A 24,606-nucleotide genomic window follows, 5' to 3' on the forward strand; every position below is an offset into this window, starting at 1 on the left:
ACATGGTTATATACTCACATTGTTTTGTGTAGTTTCCTTTCACATTGCTAACCTTAGGGCCAGGATAAAGAGGGAATGCAGGTAGGGGTATAAAGCAATCCAGGCAACCTATTACCTGGAGATCTCCCCTGCCCTTCAGAAGATTGGGCCTTCTCAGAGTGAAGGGTAAAACATAGTTGGACCCACTTTATGAGAAACCTACAGACAGAATTCTTAGAAGATGGCAGCTAATAGAGTGGCAATGGTGGGGACAGGGAAGGTTCAAAATAGAAACTATCATAGAAAAACAAGCAATTGAGTGAACTGGGAATGGGCAATAAAAAGAACTGGAAAATAAAATTATAGCCTATGCTTAAATAATTAACAAATTTGATCATATGCCTTGTGAATGCAGATCCAACTCACAGAAGGAAACAGGGACAAAATGTACAAAATGTTGGAGGCACTTTATCTGTTTCAATATAAAGAACAACTTTCTAATTATCTAATCCTTTCCAAAATGAAAGAGACTGCATCCCAAATGGGGTTTGGAAGAAAAATCTAGGTCTGCAACTCAACTCCTGCTCCAACTTCCCTACTCTGAAAGCAAGATGCATGCATCCTGGTCTTCTCTCTGCAGCATGGAGGAAATTTGCAGTTGTCCAGCTATGCAGCGACTAAGGGGTGAGTATATCTGATTCAGTATCAAGAGAATGAAGCCATAATCTCCTATCAGGTATACCATATAATATTTCAATTTCCAACTGTCTACTTATCAGTTGGTCCCAAACTCAGATGAGAAAGGGGATATCATCATACCGTTCTCTAAAACTTCAATATTCTGTGAGGAATATTATCCTGGGAAAGAAATTGGACAAAATCCTCTGTATGGAGGATTTTGTGACTTTATGACTTTTTAGATTCTTCCAGGACTAACTTAATGCCTCACTGACATTTCAAAATTAATGATTCCAAAATTAAATTTCTTTGCCCCCCAAATCACCTCACTCTCCCAACACTGCACATCAAAAGTATCATGGGCCTTACATTCATTACGATTTAGAAGTTGAAGTTGCTAAGTGGTTAGGAAAGTTAGAAAGGTATCTATCATGATTCCAAATCAACACCAACATCATACAGTGGTGTTCGAAAGCCTGGCTATGACTTCCCTGAGATAGAGAAAGTACAGAAAAGAGAGAGGGCCAAAGTCAACATTTGGAGGTTCAGTCAGAGAACTCCGGTTGGTGGGGGTCAGGAAACGTTTCATGAGCATAGAAATAAAACCAAAAAACAGAAAATGTTATGTCATTAAGGCTAAAAAAAGCATTTCAAGAAAGAAGCAGAGGGGCTGAGTTGTAGCTCAGTGGTAAAGAGCTTGCCTAGCACATGTGAGGCACTGGGTTCAACCCTCAGCACCACATTAAAATAAAGAAATAAATGTATTTTTAAAAAGAGAGAAGCAGAATCAAAGAAGATGAAAAGTGAGTGCAGTCAACAAGCATCTAAGGGTTGAAAAATTCAAAGCAGATAATGCTCTGACCCTATCCTCAAGGCACATACAATAAAAAACAACAACAGAAAAAAATAAGAGACACTAAGAAGTGCCTTGGGGCCTCTGGGAATATACAGGAAGGATGAATAACCAAGACTGAATGAGAGAACAGAAAATCAAAGGTAGCCCTTCCGGGATGGGGTTGTGGCTCAGGGATAGAGCGCTTGCCTAGCATATGTGAGGCCCTGATTTAATTCTCAGCACTGCATATAAATAAATAAAAGAAAGGTCCATTGACAAACCAAAAATATATATATTTAAAAGAAAGAATATTTTAGAGAAAAAAAGGTAGCCCTTCTAGAAGAGATGATACCCAATCTGTCTAAGCAAGAGGGAGCCAAGCAAGGAAGAACAGAGGGCCCTACACAGAGAGGGCATGAAGGACAAAGTCCTATGCTCCTAGGTAATAGGGAGTAACTCAGTATGACCACAGACAAGGGCTCTATGGGGAAATGAGAACAAAACTGAGAGGTAGCAAGGACCTAAAACATGAAAGGCCTTATGCAGCATGTTAAAGTCAATTGAGAGTTCAGGAAAGATTTTAACCAGGAAAGAACCATGAACAAATATGATATTAGAAGGACACCTCTGGTGAGCAAAGGAAAAATGGGCTGAGATATCAAAGTCAAGAGTAGATGCTGAAAGACCAACTAAGTAGCTTTGATTATAGTATTCTGATAAATGAATACCAGAGAGAATGGAGAGAAAAAAGAAAGAACATTACCAGCTAAAAATGGAAAAGAAAGTGCAGTGGGGAAATCAAAGATAATTTCCAAATTCTGACTGAGTCTACTAAGGATATGATGGTGCTATTCATTCAGAAATAGGATATAAGAGAAAGTGAAGGTTGGCCAGGATATGGTTGAAGGAAGGAAATGATGAGTTCTATTTGGAAATGAATTGGCTTGTGACTTTGGAACACCCAGGTAGAGACTGCTCAGGGCAGTTTCTGAGTGATTCACTGAGCAGGTAGGGGGTAGTGTCAAGAAGTCTGACAACACATATAAGGAAAAAATAGAATACTAACTCAAGAGAAGCAGGACTGAGAAATGTTTTTTTTTAAGGGAAGGAGTGAGTTGAACACATTTATAAATATGAAGGAACAAATTAATAGAAACTTTAGAACAAAATTTTTTAAATTATTTTCAAAAATGTGATTTAAAAAAGAGGATTATCTTATGAGTATAAAACATAAACTCTTGAGATACATTATTTCACAAGCCACCTCAAACAAATGGTAAGCTGCTAAAATTAATTAGGCTTCACCAACCATTTAAATAGAACATTGTATGGTACAGAAAGAAAGTCACTTGGCAAAACAGGAAGTATGAGTCAGGAATGGGGGCAGGGGGTGAGTCATGCATTTAAGATCAATAAAGAAGCTGGCTCTGCTCCCTCCTGGCTTCATTCTTACTAAGTCTCCCAACCCTCTAGTTGCCACTCTCAATGCTGCCCTCTCAAGGCACTGCCTCACTCACCCTTTCACTCCACATACCACAGGTCCTGGGATTCTGTTAATGCTTTGGTTCTCACACAAGTCCTTTCCTTTTCATTCCCACTGATGCTATCCCAGGGATTCCTTCTTAGAGAAATTTCCTTCACTCAGCCTTCTCAACCTACCCATGGTAGGGGAAAGGGAAAGGGTAAAGGAAAGGGGTAAAAGAGAAAGAGAACAGTTTTCTTATTCCATCATGGTTTTACTGACTTAGGATGGTTCTCCAATGCCCATAGATTGAAGCCTATCTCTCATCTCTTATTCAAGGCCCCAATAACACATCTTTCCAAATTTATATCTTGTTACTCCCAATATAAATTCTCCCAGCCAAACTCACTTACTCAACCATGCCTAAAATATTTATCTCATTTTCCTAACTATTTAAAAAAAAAAAAATCTTCCAGCAAACACCTCCCAGAGAGAAGCCTTCTCTGACAGTACTGTCTATAGCAGTATACCCCAGTTGCGCTTCATCCTATCCTGATTTCTTTTCTTCACAGCATGTAATTATATGAGGCATGATTTTGTGTTTGTTGACTTTTTTACTATCTGATTCTTCACAGCAAAACATAAATCCCTTAAGAGCAAGTCTGCTATTATCTAATCTACTATGCCCCAGCCCCTAAGATGGAGCCTTATGTACTATAGACATTAAACGGACAATAATAAATTAAATGAATAAAATCTTGATCGTCTACTTATGAGACTCCTACGTATAAAAAAAAGTGTAACCCCAAAACCCAGAGAGCATAAATTTAGTGTAAGAGACACACAGAATTAATAACTATTTACAATAGTAAAAGGTACTAGGAAGGAAAAGAATAAGATTCTACACAGGACTTGATTTTGGAGCTGGTGGTCAAAAGAATCCTCTCTGATGGATGATATATAAATCACTACACACAGAAAGAGCTCCAGTAAACCCAGTCAGTCTACTGGGATGAAGGAGCATTCCAGGCAAGGATGAGAGCATATATAAAATGCTCTCTAGGTTTTTCAGAATTTATTCCTGACGTTGAACTCATTTCCATCCAAGATTTATAGACAGGTAGAGATGGAAGTCACCCTAACCTGTCCTCATTTCAAAGAGAAAACACAAGTAAATATTTTGGTAGGGATTTTCAAAGTCTTTACAATGAGATTGAGAGAAATTGGATACCTAGAAAAATCTGGCTATCAGAGGCAGCAAAGCTGAGTTTAGAATCTATTCTTCCTAACTTCCCATCTGGTGTTTTCTCCACCATCCAATATTCTAAACTCAATGGTTAATAACAGTAACCTCTATTGAGAAATTACTATCCACCAGGCATTGTCCAAAGAACTTCATAAATACTAACTCATTTAATCCTCACAAGAGCAAATGCAGAAGATATCATCATCATCATCACCACCACCACCACCACCACCATCACCATTTTCACCATCTTTACCCTCATCCTCCTTTTACAAATGAGACCATCTAGATACAAAAAGATTAAGCAGCATGCTCAGGATACTCCAGAGCGTATCCTTTCATTTTCCTTCTGGCTGCCTCTATGTTATAGTTTTTCATCTTCCATATGCTCTATCATTTTCGTAAGGATGGTTCTTGATAAAATTAATCAATTTAAAAATCATGAAAACTTTAGGTTAAAATCATTCAAACTCTTCAACTTAGAATTATTGATTAAGTGGACATAACTTTCCTATTCTTGTACATGAATACATGACCAGGGTAACTCCACATCATTCATGTACAACAAGAATGAGATCCTAATTAGAATAAGTTATACTCCATGTATGTACAATATGTCAGAACACACTCTACTGTCATGTGTATCTAAAAAGAACAAATAAAATAAAAATACAATATAAAACTTTAACTTTATGAAAACAAACATAAAAGGTAAAGCAAGATATTATTAATAACATATAATTTGCTTTTTTATTTTAAATTTAATTAAAACTGAATTTATCATCCTGCCTCTCCAAAAAAGCGGGGAGGGGGGTAAGAAAAACACTTCTCCCTCAGTCGTGTTTTCTTATCATGATGACCTTTATTATTTCCAATCCACTGAGAGTTAGGTTAAATGACTTGTTCAAATTTCAATAGATACTATTGAAAAATCTGACCTAAAACATGCATAACTTCCAGCTTCAAATTTAGGTCACTCTCCTATTACAGGAATTAAAAATGACCATGTGCTCACATAGGCACGGACACACAAATGCTAACATAGGATTTAATTTATAAGTTAATTTATTGTATCTCCTAGGAAACTTATGTCTACAATACATTTTAATACCACTAGATGACAGTAACATTTCAGAATGAAATACTGATCTAAGAAAATATTTGGAGGATTTACAGAAACAATTTCAAGGAATGTTTCCTTTCTAGAAAAATGTAACATAGCAATATAGGATTTCAGCCTATTCTTAGTAATTAAATTGAAATAAGGGGACATCATGATGAACTTGATCCTAATCTGCAAGGAATCACAGTGTGCCTGCTTCATGATGGGCTCTTCCCTAAACAATAGCCAGGGGGAAAAAAGTTTTAAAATAATTTTGGTAATCAAAGAGATATTTATCAGTTTCTCCTGTCAACAAATGTTTTCTCATGGGATCACTAGCACCCATTTAATGTTTAATTTTATATATCGCTGTATATTCCATATTCTCTGATGTGTGGCAAATTGAAGAGCAGCCCTCAGTGCCCTGAAGAGAACACAGTGTGCCAGGTACTAAAACACAGTATCATTGAAGAACAGTCCTAATCTTCTCCTGACTGAATAAAACCAAAGTTGCTCTAATCATTTCCTGGAACTAACAAACAATGGGAAGGGGGAAGACTTTAATTCAAGATATGCTTAGTCTACAAAAATAGTGAATAAATAACATTTTTTTCTTTTGTTCTATTTTGATGTTTTGTTGTTGTTGACGTTGGTTCTTTTTAGTTATTCATGACAGTAGAATCCATTTTGACATAATTATACAAGCCTGGAATATATCTTGTTCTAATTCAGACCCCAGCACTTCTCCTTTCCCTTCCCCTCCATCGATCTTTCTGCCATTTACCCATAGTTATTTTTTTAATTAATTTTTTGTGGATGGGTGGGAGAAAGAATAGAGAACATTTTCAAGGAGTACTCCTGGGAAATAAATCTCTGTCAAAAAAGTACATGTTTCCACCTATTGGAACATTCAGCCTTTGGTATAATATGTCCACTGTCATGTATACCTAAAAAGAATCATAACAACAAAAAAAGAATTATTAAGATTGGAGTGATGAAAGCTAGGAGGTTCGGAGTAGAATAACTTCTACCAAAAATAAACCATTTCTAAAGCAATTTTATGTGTTTTGCTTTGTCTACTTTTCACCCACATAACAAATCAAGCCAACACACACAGTTCCTTGATAGAGCATGACGGTTTTGGAAACTTCCCTTATCTGATGTTCATGTAGTACATAGTAATGAAACCTGGAACCACTCTGCTTTAGTAAAATAAGGTCAGACTGACCCCTGAGGTTATCAAAACATGGATTTAAGAAGTCACTGAGAAAACTCTTTGTTTTACAATTCCAAGTAATTTAATCAAACAAGCCTGAACCATCTGGTTCTTCTACAGCATGGTAATTGTTTTAATAGCTATCCAGGTTTTATACCTCAAGTGAGAAAATGAGACAACAGCACTGTAAAATCTGAAGGTGATTTTATAACTGTTTGCAAGTCCACATGCTTTACATCTTTTACAAACTAATAAAAAGTCAGTAGTTTGAAATGAAAGACGACCACAAGGCAGCATTTTCATTATGAAACTAATCAAAAAATTTTACACTTCAAGACAACTGCATTACTTAACTACATCATTTAGACTTTCCAAATTCATCAACATAAGGCTTTTCTCTGTATTGTGGGCCAAACTACGCAGAAGGACTAAAAAAAAAACAACTTGTATTTTCACGGAAAATGGTCTTTGGCAACCCTCCCACTAGCTCTGAGTTTGGCCGGAAGTTTGATGATAGTACACGAGTCCTACCATCTGCTAATGAAGCTGGATTCCCTAATGGGTAAATGATGCTAAAAAAAAAATGGTTGCAAAACAAAACTGGACTTGTTTTCATGAGTTGATGTAACGGGACCTAAGAAGCAAGCCTACGGTTCACATGTGTTTTCCAAGTAAGTTCAAATTGTATTTCCAAATTGCCATTTTCAATTATTCCTTCAAAACATTAGGTGGTTTGTATGTATAAATCTAAATTTATTTTTAAAACTAACACTTAAATTGTAAAGTTATGACCTGATTCATATAATATTTTTATGGGTTTTTTTTCCACTCAAGTCCCTGAGGATTAGTTAGCCAGAGAAGTTACCAAATTAAATGCTGGTTGGTTGGTTGGTTGGTTGATTTTTGGCACTGGAGATTGAGCCCACTGAGTTATAGTCCCAGTTCTTTATTTTATTTTATTTTATTTTTTGTATTGGGGATTGAACTCAGGGGCACTTGATCAGTGAGCCACATCCCTGGCCCTATTTCATATTATATTTAGAGATAGGGTCTCACTGGTTTGCTTAGTGCCTCACCATTGCTGAGTCTGGCTTTGAACTCACGATCCTCCTGTCTCAGATTCTTGAGCTGCTGGGATTACAGGCTTGCACAACTGCACTGGAAACCTTCAGGGACACTATAGGTCTACAGGATGGAATTTATCCTGCCTTAGATGCATACTTTGAAGATGAGAAAAAAACACTAAAAACATGAAAAAACAAGGGAAAAAGCATCCCAAACAAACCAAGATGCTTCAACAACAGAAGCCACTGATAACACAGTAGAAGAAATGTCCAAGAAGGAGTTCAGATTGTATATAGTTAAATTGATATGTGAAGTAAAGGATAATATAGGAGTGAAATCAAAGAAAAAATACAGGAAGTGAAAGACCATTTCAATAAAGAGTTAGAGATTATGAAAGAAAAAAAAACAAGCAAAAATCCTCAAAATGAAAGAATCAGTAAACCAAATTATAAATTCAATAGAAAGTATCACCAACAGATTAAACCACTTGGAAGACAGAACCTCAGACAATGAAGACAAAATATATAACCTTGAAAGTAGAACACGTGGAGAAGATGGTAAGAAACCATGAAGAGAACATCCAAGAATTATGGGATAACATGAAAAGACCAAATTAAATTTCAGAGTTATTGGAATAGAAATGCACAATCTTTTCAATGATGATAGCAGAAAATTTCCCAAACCTAAAGAACGGAATGGAAAAAATCAAATAAAAGAGGCTTACAGGACCCCAAGTGTACAAAATTACAGCAGACCCACACCAAGACACATTATAATGAGAATGACTAACACCGAGAATAAAGATAAAATATTAAAGAGAGAAAAAAATCAAATTACATACAGGGGAAAACCAATTCGGATCTCAACTGATTTCTCAGCCCAGACCCTCAAAGCTAGGATGTCCTGGAATAATATATTTCAAGCTCTGAAAGAAAATGGATGCCAACCAATAATTTTATATCCAGCCAATTAAGTTTCAGATTTGAAGATAAAATTAAAACATTCCAGGATAAAGAAAAATTAAAAGAATTTACAACTAGAAAGCCTATACTACAGAGCATTCTCAATAAAATATTCCATGAGGATGAAGTGAAAAAAAAAGTGAAAACCAGCAAAAGGAGGATCTACACTAAAGTGACATTCAACCAAATGAGAAACTAAGACAAATCAAAAACCAGAAATAAACCAAAATGATAGGGAATACGAATCATATCTCAATAATAACCTTGAATGTTAATGGCCTGCACTCATCAATCAAAAGACAGACTGGCAGATTGAATTTAAAAGCAAGACCCAACAATATGCTATCTTCAAGAGGCTCACCTCATGAGCAAAGACATCCATGAAGGTGAAAGGATGGGGTTTCCATTCTCTTTTCAGATAAAGTAGACTTCAAACCAAAGTTAATCAGGAGAGACAAAGAAGGACATTTCATACTTCTTAAGGGAAGTATATATATACAGTACATAACAATTGTAAATATTGATGCCCCAAACAATGGAGCATCTATGTACATCAAAAAAAAAAAAAAACTCTTCTCATTTCAAGAATCAAATAGACCACAATACAATAATACTGGGTGACTTTAACACACCTCTCTCACTACTGGACAGATCTTCCAAACAAAAATTAAATAAGGAAACTATACAACTTAATAATACAATCAGTAATTTAGACTTAACAGACATATATAGAATATTTCATCCATCAATGAGCAAATATACACTCTTCTCAGCAGCACATGCTCCTTCTCTAAAATAGACCATATCTTATGCCACCAAGCAATCTTAGTAAATAAAAAAAAAATAAAAACCCTGCATTATATCAGATCACAATGGAATGAAATTATAAATCAATGATAAAATAAAAAATAGAAGCTATTATAACAAATGGAGACTACATAATAAACAATTGAATGACAAATGGATAGTGGAAGAAATCAAGGAGGAAATAAAAAAAAATTTAGAGGTCAATGAGAACACTGATACAACATATCAAAATCTCTGGGACACTATGAAGCAATACTAAGGGGAAAGTTTATTGCATTGAGTGCATTCATTAAAAGAATAAAAAGTCAACAAATAAATGATCTAACACTGAATCTCAAAGCCCTAGAAAAAGAAGAACAAATCAACATGAAAAGCAGTAGAAGACAGGAAATAATTAAAATCAGAGCTGAAATTAATGAAATTGAAACAAAAGAAACTATTGAAAAAATTGACAAAACAAAAAGGTGGTTCTTTGAAAAAATAAATAAAATAGATAAACCCCTTACCATGCTAATGAAGAGAAAAAGAGAGAAAACTAAAATTACTAAAATACAAGATGAAGAAGGAAATATCAAAACAGACACATCAGAAATACAGACGATAATTAGAAACTATTTTGAAAATGTATGCTCTATTAAAATAGAAAATATTGAAGACATCGACAAATTTCTAGAGACATATGACCTACCCGAACTGAATGAGGAGGTCATACATGATTTAAATGCACAATTTCAAACAACAAAATAGAAAACGCCATCAAAAGCCTACCAACCAAGAAAAGCCCAGGACCAGATGGATTCTCAACCAAGTTCTACAAGACTTTCAAAGAAGAATTAACACCAATACTCCTCAAAGTATTCCATGAAATAGAAAAGGAGGGAACCCTTTCAAACTCATTCTATAAGGCTAATATCACCCTGATACCAAAACCAGACAAAGACACATCAAGGAAAGAAAACTTCAGACCAATATCCCTGATGAACATAGATGTAAAAATTCTCAATAAAATTCTGGCAAATCACATACAAAAACATATTTAAAAGATAGTGCACCACAATCAAGTGGGATTCATCCCAGAGATGCAGGGTTGGTTCAACATATGTAAATCAATAAACATAATTCATCATATTAATAGACTTAAAAACAAGAATCATATGATCATCTCAATAGATGCAGGACATCTTCAAGTTCAAAACATTAGAAAAACTAGGGATAGTAGGAACATATCTCAACATTGTAAAAGCTATATATGCTAAACCCAAGGCCAGCATCATTCTAAATGGAGAAAAATTGAAAGCATTTCTGCTAAAAACTGGAAAAAGGCAAAGATGTCCTCTTTTACCCCCTCTATTCAACATCATCCTTGAAACTCTAGCCAGAGCAATTAGACAAAAGAAAGAGAGAGAGAGAGAGAGAGAGAGAGAGAGAGAGAGAGAAAGGAAGGAAGGAAGGAAGGAAGGAAGGAAGGAAGGAAGGAAGGAAGGAAAAGAAAAGAAATTAAAGGGATACAAATAGGTAAAGAAGAGCTCAAACTATCACTATTTGCTAATGACATGATTTTATATCTAGAAGATCCAAAAAATTCTACCAGAAAACTTCTAGAACTAATAAATGAATTCAGCAAAATTGCAGGATATAAAATCAACACCCATAAATCAAACACATTCCTATACATCAGTGATGAATCCACTGAAAGAGAAATTAGGAAAACTACTCCATTCACAATAGCCTCAAAAAAAAAATACCTGGGAATCAATCTAACAATAGATGTGAAAGACCTCTACAATGAAAACTTCAGAACACTAAAGAAAGAAATTGAAGAAAACCTCAGAAGACAGAAAGATCTCCCATGCTCCTGGATAGGAAGAATTAATATTGTCAAAATGGCCATACTACCAAAAGCATTAGACATATTTAATGCAACTCCTATTAAAATCCCAATGACATTCTTCATAGAAATAGAAAAGGCAATCATGAAATTTATTTGGAAAAATAAGAGACTCAGAATAGCTAAAGCAATCCTTAGCAAGAAAAGTGAAGCAGGAGGCATCACAATACCAGACCTTAAACTATAGTACAGAGCTATAGTAATAAAAACAGCATGGTATTGGCACCAAAATAGACTTTATAGATCAATGATACAGAATAGAGGATACAGAGACAAACTCACAAAATATGGTTATGTCGACCAGACAAAGTGCCAAAAACATTCACTGGAGAAAAGATAGCCTATTCAACAAATGGTGCTGGCAAAACTGAAAATCCGTGTGTAGCAAAATGAAATTAAACCTCTATCTCTCACCATGCACAAAAACCAACTCAAAGTGGATCAAAGACTTAGGCACTAGAACAGAGACCCTGCTCATAATAGAAGAAAAAATAGACCCAAATCTTCACCAGGTTGGCTTAGGATCTGACTTCCTTAATAAGACTCCTATCGTGCAAGAATTAAAACCAGGAATCAATAAATGGGATGGATTCAAACTAAAAAGGTTCTCAGCAAAAGAAACAATCAGTGAGGTAAATAGAGAGCCTACAGAATGGAAGCAAATCTTTACCACACGCACTAATCTCTAGGATATATAAAGCACTCAAAAATCCTAACACCAAAAAAAAAAAAACAAACCCACAAATAATCAATAAATGGGCCAAGGAACTGAACGGGCACTTCATAGAAGAAGAAATACAATTGATCGACAAATATATGAAAAATGTTTAACATCTCTAGTAATTAGAGAAATGCAAATCAAAACTAAGATTTCATCTCACTCCTGTCAGAATGGCAATCATCAAGAATACAGGCAACAATAAATGTTGACGAGGATATGGTAAAAAAGGTACCCTCATGCATTGTTGGTGGGACTGCAAATTGGTGCAACCACTATGGAAAGCAGTATGGAAATTCCTCAGAAAATTGGGAATGGAACCACCATTTGACCCAGCTATATCCTTGGTTTATACCCAAAGGACTTAAAATCAGAATACTATAGTGACGCAGCCACATCAATGTTTATAGAAGCTCAATTCACAATAGCTAGACTATGGAACCAACTCAGGTGTCCCTCAATAGATGATGAATAGATAAAGAAAATGTGGTATATATACTCAATGAAATATTACTCAGCTTTAAAGAAGAATAAAATTATGGCATTTGCCAGTAAATGGCTGGAGTTGGAGAATATCCTGCTAAGCAAAATAAGCCAATCCCACAAAACCAAATGCTGAATGTTTTCTCTAATATGCGGATCCTAATTCACAATAAGGCGGGAGGCACTAGGGAAGAATAGCATTACCTTAGATTAGATAGAGGGAAGTGATGGGAGGGAAGGGGAGAGAATGTGGGAATAGGAAAGATAGTAGAATGACACAGACATTATTACTGTATGTATATATGTGACTACATGACTACATGCACACTCAGAAAAATGAGAAATTACGTCCCATCTATGTATGATGTATCAAAGTGCATAAATGCATTCTATTGTCATGTATAACTAATTAAAACAAACAATTTTTTTTTAAAATTACTGAAGAAATATTAATAATGGGGCACAGAAAGAAAAAAATGAACAGAAAATCAATGAACTTTGGGACAACAAGTTATCTAATAGATGTGTTTGAAAAGAAGAAGGAGACCAAAGTAGTTAAAAAAAAATAATGGCTGAAAAATTTCCAAGTTTGCTAAAATATATATACCCACAGGTCAAAAAGGACAAACACAGAGAAAACTATACCAAAGCATATCAAAATCAAATTACAGAAAAGTCAAAAAATCTTAAAAGCAACAAGGAAAAAAGGCACATTACATACAAAAGGGGAAAGAATATCCAGCTACTGACTTACCTGAAACAATGCAAGGCAGGGCCAGAATGTAGCACAACAGTAAAGTGCTTGCCTCCCATGTGTGAAGCTCTGAGTTCAATCCCCAGGCACAAAAAGAAAAAGACAGAAAAGAAAAGAAAGGGAGAGAAAACACCTAAATAATTCAAGGCAAAAGATAATGGAATCCCTAGCTAATCCCTAAAAAACAAATGCCAAATGTCTTCTTTGATATAATGAGAGCAACTAAGAACAGAGCAGGGAGGAAGAGCAGGAGGAAAAGATTAACATTAAACAGAGACATGAGGTGGGAGGGAAAGGGAGAGAAAAGGGAAATTGCATGGAAATGGAAGGAGACCCTCATTGTTATACAAAATTACATATAAGAGGTTGTGAGGGGAATGGGAAAAAAACAAGGAGAGAAATGAATTACAGTAGATGGGGTAGAGAGAGAAGATGGGAGTGGAGGGAAGGGAGGATAGTAGAGGATAGGAAAGGTAGCAGAATACAACAGTTACTAATAGGGCATTATGTAAAAATGTGGATGTGTAACCGATGTGATTCTGCAATCTGTATTTGGGGTAAAATTGGGAGTTCATAACCCACTTGAATCTAATGTATGAAATATGATATGTCAAGAGCTTTGTAATGTTTTGAACAAGCAATAAAAAAAAAGGAAAAAAAAGATAATGGAATCACATCTTGAAAAGAATGAATAGTATCAAAAATGAAAAAGTAGCCAGCCTAGGATTCTATATCTAGTGAAAATACCTTTAAGAAAGAAGACTTTTTCAGAGAAATAAAAGCTGAGAAAATTCAGCAGGAGTAGACCTGTATTTCAAGAAATGTTAAGAATTTCATCATGCTGAAGGGAAATAGCTCCAGATGAAGTCTCAGATCTAAACAAAAAGAGCAACAAAAAATAGCCAATTTGTGGGAAAATATAAACTACTTTTTTCTGGGGTTTTACTTTCTTTGAAAGATAACTGAACACTTTTCTCTCTCTATTCCCTTCAGCCCAGTCCTAAAGCCACTAAGTGGAGCCAAGCAGAGGAAGCATCCATGCAAGGTGAGGGGTACAGAAGGAGCCCAGGAGGCCCAGAGCAGGGCATCCAATTAATTGAGTGTGGAAAGGGCAGTATCCCCTCAATGGAGCAGCCTGGCACAGAGTTCTGGAGCCCAAGAAGTGTTAGAAGGTTGTTCTCAAGGAGGAATATCCCCAAATGAAAAGTTGGAACCCAAATTGGAAAAGGAAGGCAAACTAAGGAAATGTGGTTCATTGTGGGTTACTGGAGCCCAAAGCAGGTTATATCCCAAGAAGACATTTACCCAAATCTAAATCCTGAGTCACTGAGAGGATACACTGAGAAGAAGAAAACATGATCATGTCTGTGTGCTCTAGTAAAAATGCCTAGGGTAAATCAACTCATGCAGAAGTATTAAAAACCACACCTAAATTGAGAGAATTCACCATAAAACTTGCCAATTTCTTCATGTCAAGGTCATGAAAATTAACGAAAGACTGAGAACCTGTTCCAGACTGAAGGAAACCGAGGAGACCTGACAACCAACTGCAACATGTGTCCTGAGCTAGACCCTTTTGCTAGATCATCATTGGAATAACTGAGGAACCCTGAATTAGGTCTAAGTATTTTGATGATTGACTTTAAGAGGAAAACATGTTTATAGGAAATATATCAATAATATTCCAGTGTTGTGACATAGTATGCCAGAAACTCATTCTCAAAATTTTAGGAAAAAAATTCTTTGTAACATACTTGTAACTTTTCTGCAAGTCTGAGATTGTTAAAATTTGTTTTTAATTGTGCTGGATAAAATACAACTGACTATTTTAAACAAATATAATAAATTATATTGTGAAGTTTATAAATATATAGAAACAAAATATATGACAATAATAGCTAAAAGCACAGGAGAGAGGAAATAAAAGCACACTGTTGTTAAAGTCCTACATCATAATAATGTGGCATAAATTCTTTGAAAGTAATCTGTGATATCTTAAAAATACATAATATAAACCCTAGGGCAGCAATAAACAAAGAAACATTATCAGTCAAGGCATAGGAGTTTATAGGAAAAAAAAGAACAGCTTCACAAATGTAAGAAGAAATGTGATACAGCTTAGAAAATCAAGAATGACATACTAATACTGCCATATTAATATGACATAAAGAGAAATCATAGGGTGAGAGTCATAGACTTTATTACCTAAAACTTTAAATTTCTTTTATCAAAGGACTCCACAGGAAAAATGAAAGCCTCAAGTTTGGGGAAAATAATCTCTAAATAGATTCCAGACAAAGGGATATGATTATCAATATATAAAGAGTTATTACAAAAACTGTTGGTATTTTTAAATATATACTTCACAAATGCAGCCTTATAGAAGGAATATCCTATTAAACTGATGACAGAATCAGTCTTTAAAAAAAAGAGCTATTACAAATCAGTATGAAATTTATAGAAATTTTTACTAAAAGACAAAATATGAGCTGGTAATTTGTAAAAAGAGAGAATAATGGTCAAAAATACAATCATCCTAATTCCCAAGATATACATAAATGGTAATATTATATAGTATATAATTAATTCATACAAACCTGTAATACTGCATTTTCGGGTAACTGTGAAATATCAAATTCCATAGACTTACTCTTGAAAACAGCTTCAGAGAAACTTGGTTCAAGAGAAGCAAATTCTTCAGAAGATTTCATTTTTAACCTTTTTTTCCAGTTTTTCAGCTCAGATTCATGTTTTGATATCTGCAATGAAAATAATTAACAAATTCCATGGATTTGTCATAGAGATCAAATAAGATGATAGCACAGTGCTTAACATAACAATAGCACCAACCTAACATTATTTATTATCCTTGTTATTTCATAAATTAAAATTTTCAATATGCATGTTTAATACTCCCTGAACCACCAAAGCTTGCATTACAGATCATTTGTCTTAGCTGTTATACAACATTGGCACAGGCAGCCACCTTAAAGATCTGGTCTACAGTAAAGGAAGGAGAATAGAGGGAAGGAAGAGGGGAGCGAAAGAGAGGTATACTAGGGATTGAAATGGAATAAATCAAATTCCATGCATGTATGATTTTGTCAAAATGAACCTAACTATTATGTATAACTATAATGCACTAATAAAAGAAAAATTCTCAATCCATTGAAAAAAATTTGAATCTAGCCTCCTCTTTTATAGATGAAGAAACTGAAGCCCACAAAGTGAAGGTGCTGGTAATAAAAGGGCATGGAAGGGAGGTGTTTAGCAGAGAAATAGCAAAAATAAATAAAAATTTAAAAATAAAAGGAGGGGGAGTCAGAAGGAAATTATTTGGAGATTTGCCTGATTTATCATTTCAGGAAGTCTACATTATTATTCTGATACATTCCCGAAAAATGTGTAATAAATATAAAATGCTAAGGATAAACTAGCATTTCACATCCATACACATGCAATTTCCATGTAATTAATATATAGAGAGAGCATATAAATAAATGTATTTATCAATTAGAGTCTAAGGAAAAGCACACATTGGAGGGCCAACACACACAGATGTTCCCTGCCTCTGCTCCCAGCACATACCTGTCATCCTTACTCTACGTGAATATAGAATGACTGTTTGTGAAGAAATTATATAACTAGAAGAAAATTTCTTCTCTAAACACCCAATTAACTATGTAATACACATATATATTAAGAATAATATTAAATTACTCTTCATACGATATGTACTCTATGTATCAACTAGAGTGTGCAAAACATTATGCTTGGTGTATAGGGAAGATTGTGAGAATACTGCCTGCTCTCAGGGACATTCAGCTTAAGGAAGGATATTTAAAAAACAGGGGCTGACTGGTCAGATACAGTTACCTACTTTGCCACAAGATAATTAGTGATCAGGCATAGAAGACAGTGATCAAAACACTAGATTAATACACAAAGTGGTAGAAAGCACTGAATGAGCAGACACAAAATGGTACCCAAAGGTATCCACAAAAGGCAAAGGCTAGATGTCATCCTACAAGCATGACAGCCCAATACCCATAGATTATAAATGCTAAAGAGCCAGAACTGTGCTTTAGCTTTTCAATATCCTCCACAGACTCTAGAGCTGTTTCAAGCATACATGAGTAAAAAAAAAAGATCTCATATGCTATTCCTGTGTGGTATTGTCAATTTTAACATCTGAACCACTTTTGTGTGAATAGGGGCATTGCTCATGCCCTCCAAGGGGCAACCACAAAAGAGGGAGATTTGATTTAATCCTCTTTTTCCTAACTTAGTATTTCAAAGAATATTAATAAAATATTGCCTACTAAATAATATAACTACAAAAAATTCCAGCCTGATGCTAGTAGTTACTCTGAACATTCTTTAAAAAAAAATTAAGTAATGATATAATGATAACTTAAGCGAACTAGGGTGTTTTTATGCTTAGAGATGTTATCGTGAGTCCTCTATTTCAGTTCTTAGTGGGTGTTCCAGTTAAGAATGATTCTTTAAACTTGCCAATTTAGTAATTTAAGAAATCATTTAATGTTAAGGTTGTGATTTATTAAATTGAATGTTGAAAAAGAATAAATAAATAGCAATTTAATCTTATCTAGAAAAGGAATAGATTGATTCAACTTCATCATTTATTTCTCTAAATCATATTAGTTTCTCTTCCACTTCAGACATCTATCTAAATATTTACTTAGTTTCTTTATCAATAAATATAAACAAAATGTTAAAAGATCGTTTCTTGATTTTCATAGTTCAAATTAAACAAAAAAATCAGAAATATTTGGGATATGATGATAATGAACTTAAAAATTTAAAAACAGAATATAAAAAATAGAAGAGTAAAAAGAAATACTTTGAATAACTGAAGTGGAATTTAAATTACCATATTATTAAAAGAGCAAGAATACCAGCAAAGTACAAAATATGAAGGATTTTAATACTTTCTACATATAGCATTATTATCTGAGGCAATATACTATAACTAAATCAGATTCTTTAAAAAATTAAGTTTTCAATATACCATACCAACTCCTCTTCTCTGATTTTATTTCTAATTCTTACAATAGCCCGCCATTTTGCAATGAAATTCCTTTGCCTGTGATCTTGGAAGATCTTTTGTATCCATAATATTGCACCTGAAAAAAATTAATAAAGTTCCTATATAATTAAAGCTGTTTCAAAAAGAACCCAAATGATTCAATATTCTGTCATGCTTACAATAGGAACCAATGTTGCATCTGATGTTTTTTCTTGATTTTAATGACACCCAAAATTAATTACTTTGAAAGGATTAAAAAGTGCTCCCGAGACCTTATGAACCTGTAAACTTCACCTTTGCCCTTAGAAATATGAAGATATGTATAGAAATGTGAAGATATGTATCATTTCTTTTAAAACAAATCTATTTCTTATAAACCAGAACTTCTAAAACTTATTCATAAGAAATGCAATCATGAGGCAGTGTTCAGACCCAATGTTTTCTAATTTGTTATATGCTATAATTATTTGATTAAATGGATTGCTTTATACATGTTAACCAGGAATCCAAAGTCCAAAAGGGCCAGGAAGGAGGACAACAGCAGCAAGCCTGGAGATACTGCCCTCAGAAGACTGCATTTATATTCCTGTTTGTAATCTAAATTGCAGCCAACTATTTTTTTGCAAGAGTAAAGGCCTAGTTTTGGTTTTGTTTTTATAATGTTTGGTTTTTGTTTTGGATTTTGTTTTGTTTTTCTTTTCAAAAAAAGCTGATGTCTGGATTGTACATGACTACTTCTGACACTCAAAAAATAAATTTTTAAATTTGTTAAATATTGTGCAAATAGAGCAAAATGTGTTACCAGTTTTCAAAATCACAGTTAGAATTTTATTTTTATTTCGTTTTATTTGATTGATTGATTGATTGATTGATTGTACTGGAGATTGAACCAAAAGTGCTTTACCACTAAGCTACATCCCCAGTATTTTTTATTTTTTATTTTGAGACAGAATCTCGCTGAGTTACCTACAGCTTCGCTAAATAGCTGAGCCTGTTCTCAAATTTGTGATCCTCCTGCCTCAGCCTCCAGAGTCACCATGTAGTCACTATCCACACTATAATTTCGTTCTCAGATTTAACCTCTTCAGAAAGCCTAAAACTCATCTAGTTTGGCTAATTAATAGTTCTCAAATTGAGCTAATCTAACTCAGAAATGAATAAGCTTTTATCATTGCATATCTGTTCAGTTCACCTAATTAATCATCTACAGGACCACTCTTTTCATTCTGTTTAAAGTGTTGTGGTTCAGTATGGAGAGCTGAATCACACAAAACAATTTTAAGTTCAGCTCCCAAACAGAGGAACAAACAAAACCAATCTCTCTACCATGTTACTTCAGTAATCTTTTCAAGAATAATTATCTGGGACAGGGTTGTGGCTCAGTGGTAGAGCGCTTGTCTAGTGTGAGGCACTGGGTTCGATCCTCAGTACCATTAAAATAAATAAAAGTATTATGTTCATCTACAACTAAAAACATATATATTTTTAAAAAGAATAATTAGAAATTTCAACACTTTTGAATGGGCACATAAAATGATGGCTTGAAAATCAATTATTTAAGGCAATAAGTTTTTCCATTCATTTTAATTTCAATGCCTTTTGTTTGAATTGCTTTCCACCAAAATACAGTTCCATACATTCAAATACTTAGGTTGATTTTAGTGTTTACCCTTTAAGTTATAACAAGTACAAAATAAAAACATTTTGTGAGGAAATTATTATATTGTTTTATCAGAAACTTATTTATATACCAATATATTAGATTATTTATATAGCTTCTAAATTATATCAGCTTATAATATTTCAGACCTTCAAGGCTTTATTATACATTATATAAATGTACCATAAAATACTTAAATATTGGGGCTGGGCTTGTAGCTCAGTGGTAGAGAGGTACAGCACTTGCTTAGTATATGAAAGGCAGTGGGTTTTGTTCTCTGCACCACATAAATATAAAGGTATTGTGTCCATTGACAACTAGAAAAATTTTTAAATACTTCAATAATTATTATTATATTTTTTTAATATTTATTTTTTAGTTTTAGGTAGACACAATATCTTTATTTTTTATTTTTATGTGGTACTGAGAATTAAACCCAGTGCCTCACACATGCTAGGCGAGCATGCTACCCCAGCCCCTTTTTGTCCATTTTAAAGCTACCACTTTGAGAATCATAACTTGGGCTTATTATTTGGGATTCCTGATAATTCTCAAACAAGATTTTAACTTTTTTCATGATCAAGGTATATGAACTAAGGATAGGGCAGGAGGAATAACATCCTGAAGGGCCACAATGTGATTGTAACTGGGATGTTTTTAAGAGATTGGGAGGTGAAAGGTACAAAAGGCAAAATAGACAAGAGAGAGATTTAGAACAATAGAAGGAAGATGCAGCAGTGACAGAAAGCCTGAGAAAGGGAAAGAAAAGTGAAAAGAGAAACATAAACCAGGAGCAAAAAACCATCACAAGAATAGGGAGAGGTGTTGAGACATAGAAGAAGTAGCCTAGAAGTGGAAAGAGAAAAAAAAAATGATAGAGGCCATCCCCATTCTCATGTTCAAATTAAATTGCTTTTACTACAGAGCTCACAATTCCTCCAAGATAGGAATTTTGAAGATAGTTACTACCTACCATTATAGCCCTGTGAAATTCTAGTTAGCCAATTAACTAGATCCTTCATCACATTTATGTTAAAACCTTCAGGGGATCCACTCTGAGAGGTACAGACAACAACACAAAAGGAAATGATTTTGTGATTTGCACAGTCATATATGAGTCAGTACTAGAGAGCAGCAACAACATCCGAGCAAAAGGCTAGAATTCTTTACCCCTACTGGTGGGGGGGGTGGGGCGGGCAGGAGTGGAACCAGGGACTGAACTCAGGGGCACTCAACCACTGAGCCACATCCTCGACCCTATTTTTTATTTTATTTAAAAACAGGTCTTAACTGAGTTGCTTAGCACCTCACTTTTCCTGAGACTGGCTTTGAACTCATGATCCTCCTGTCTCAGCCTCTCTAGCCGCTGGGATTGCAGGAGTGGGGATTGCAGGAGTGGGGATTGCAGGCAGGCAATACCATGCCTGGCTACCACTACTCTTAATTAAGAGAAATGATTTTTCTTTAAGCTTTCTCATATATAAATTAAATTAAATATTTGTAAAGAATATATAGGTCTCCATAAAAGTAGTCAACTTTGATATCCACCTATAACATACCAGTTCTTTACTATGTAAAAAGTAATAAATCGCTATTTATATTTATATATTCATACACCAATACACAGAATTTAATTTTAAATATGCCTCTTTTCTAATATAATAAAATCTTTAAACAAAATGTCATTAAGTATTCTGAATTAATGGCTCTACCTTAATTTTATGACAATAATACAAACCATGCTAAACTATAAGTTTACTGATTCTCTGAATAAGTAAATTAAAAAAAAACTATTGTTATCATGTAAGGATTTACCTTGAAATTTTGCTTTTTGATTTTTTGTATAAGAGTACCATTGATGAAATAAAAATTTTTTAAGTTTAGAATCACAATAAATCATTGCTTTTTCCATCTTTTCAGCTAGGGTATCCTCTACATTTATATGAGGCATTGTTATTTCTTTCCAAGTCCTGCAGGCAGAAACACAGAAAAATAACATTTTGACGTCAGAGCAACCCGTTAGTAAATATGTTAAATGGAACAAGAACTAACACTTCCTTTATTCTCCTCAAAATCACAGCATAGAAAGAAAATCTATACATTTGGGTGACCTGAAGAATTTCTAATGATTACAGAGGATAACAGAAGTTATATGGCAGCCTTATTTCTTTTGGGATAAGATAAAGAAATCATGGAATAATGTCATGTTAGGATAACTTCAATTTCCCAAAATAATTGTCATAATGATGATTTAAGAAAAAAGGGGGCAGTGGAATGAGACAGACATTATTACCCTATATACATGTATGATTATAGTACCTGTGCAACTCTGCAACCATATTCAGCCAGAGGAAGGAGAAGTTGTGCTCCATTTGTGTACAATGTGTCAAAATGCATTCTACTGTCATGTATAACTAATTAGAACAAATTTAAAAATTAAAAAAAATTAAAAACAAAAAAGGGGGATCCAAATTCCAAAACATATCTGTCCCTAAGGATTTCAAATAAGTGAATTGTGGACCTGTACTATCTGTTTATAAGTTTTATTTTAAAAAAGAAAAAGAAAAACATACAAAAGTTATATCTCAAAGAAGTAAAAAATATATTTTAACCAAATACATTCTGATTGAATATTTTTTAAAATATAACATAAAATGGTAGGACTGGGGTTGTGGCTCAGTGGTACAACACATGCCTAGCATGTGTGAGGCACTGGGTTTGATCCTCAGCACCACATAAAAATAAATAAATAAAATAAAGGTACTGGGTCCATCTACAATCTTAAAAAAATGTTTAAAAATGAAATGGTAGAAACATGCTTAAATAGAAAAAATCAGCACAACTGGCTAAGAGTGAGTTTTTCTTTATGTGGAGAATATCATGAATAAAAACACAAAAAGAAATAGTATATAAAAATCACATTCTTAGAAAAATCACATTCTTACCCAAAATAGGTCTTTACTAAATGTCCAGTATAAAAGGTGCATGCTTTTATCATCAATTCTGGAGTCGTCTAAAATAAATAAGTAATTGAAATAAACATTAGACATAAGTGGAATACACAGTTTACCTGAGCAAGATACACAAGGAAATGAGAGCAATGATTGCCTCTGGGGAAAGGAACTAGGCATCTGGGAGACAAGAGTGGACTGAAAGAACTATATATCACTTAAATATTTAGGAATTTTATTATGTATGCCTAACATCTATTTTTTAAAAGTTAGAAGTGCAGGTTAAAATTATCCTATTACATCTCACTTTAAAGCATTTTAATGTATATATTATGGCACTGTTATTATTAGCTGTATTTATAAAAGAATAGAACTGCAGTTCTACTGGTCACTATTAATTAAGACTGATTTTGCTTATCAAGGATATGAGATTCTCTTCCTAAAAAAAGTGTAGGAATGCCTCACCAAGCAGAAATAAGAAAACCATATAAATTAAAAGTCTAAAATAACCCAATCAATAAGTGGGCTAATAAAGTGAACAAACACTCCACAGAATAAGAAATATAATAGATCAACAAACATGAAAAAAAAAATGTTCATTCTCTCTAGCAGTTAGAAAAATGCAAATCAAAACTACTGTAAGATTTCATCTCAGTTCAGTCAGAATGGCAATTGTCAAGAATACAAGCAACAATAAGTGTTGGCGAGAATCCGGAAAAAAAGTACACTCATACATTGCTGGCAGGACTACAAATTGGTGCAACCACCATGGAAAGTAATATAGAGATTCCTTAGAAAACTTGCAAAAAAACACCATTTAACCCAGCTATCCCACTCCTCTGTCTATACCCAAAGGATTTAAAATCAGCATACACTACAGTGACACAGCCATATCAATGTTTAAAGCAGCTCAATTCACAACAGCTAATCTATGGAACCAACCTAGATGCCTTCAACAGATGAATGGATAAGAAATGTGGTATATATACACAATGGAATATTGTGGGGTCTATCCCACAATAATATAAAGAAGAATAAGATTATGGCATTTGCAGGTAAATGGATGGAGCTAGAGAATATTATGCTAAATAAAACATGCCATACCCAAAAAACCAAAGGCTGAAGTTCTTCTCTGATAATCAGATGCTGATCCATAATGGAGGTGGGGGTAGGGAAGAACAGAGGAACTTTGGATTGGGCAGAGGAGAGTGAGGGGAGGGGAGGAGGTGTGGGAATAGGATGGACGGTGGAATGAGAAGGACATTATGATTATACTACCCATGTGATTCTGCACCATATATAGCCAAAGGAATGAGAAGTTGTTCTCCATTTGTGTACAGTGTGTCAAAATGCATTCTACTGCCATGTATAACTAATTAGAACAGACTAAAAAAGAAAAATGATTAATATCTAAATGTATAGGTATTTGTATAAGAATGTTTGAAAGATTAAAGACAGTGTTAACTGTAGAACATAATGCATTAAGAAAATTCTTATTATTAAGGGCCTCTATAATCTAAATAAATTGCAGTATTACATTCTTAACATCATCAGTTTCAATAGAACATACAATGAATCATTTTATTTCACATGAGAAGTTTTTATACACCCAGATTTTCTAAAACTTTAATGGCTTATATTACTGCATTAAAAGAATACATTTTGAAAGTTATTTCATCTTGGATTGATATATTTATTTCATTCTTCATTTTGTATTAAAATTACCTTTTAGCTAATGTTTCTAGTTTTG

At 34.0% G+C, this 24,606-nt stretch overlaps 1 protein-coding gene across 1 annotated transcript in view; it reads right to left on the minus strand.

The window, feature by feature from the left end:
* Positions 1-24,606, minus strand: part of Fbxl13 (F-box and leucine rich repeat protein 13) — a 210,281-nt gene that overhangs the window by 160,948 nt on the left and 24,727 nt on the right. The window contains exons 4-7 of the mRNA XM_046464167.2: positions 22,851-22,918; positions 21,721-21,875; positions 18,233-18,342; positions 15,793-15,954 (exon numbers count right to left, since the gene is read on the minus strand). Coding sequence (XP_046320123.1) covers positions 15,793-15,954; positions 18,233-18,342; positions 21,721-21,875; positions 22,851-22,918 — 495 coding nt within the window. The remainder of the gene's footprint in view (positions 1-15,792; positions 15,955-18,232; positions 18,343-21,720; positions 21,876-22,850; positions 22,919-24,606) is intronic.

The sequence above is a fragment of the Marmota monax genome, unplaced genomic scaffold (assembly GCF_021218885.2).
Source record: "Marmota monax isolate L192 unplaced genomic scaffold, Marmota_monax_Labrador192_F-V1.1 WCK01_AAM20220418_F8-fsc00065, whole genome shotgun sequence".
NCBI lineage: Eukaryota > Metazoa > Chordata > Mammalia > Rodentia > Sciuridae > Marmota > Marmota monax.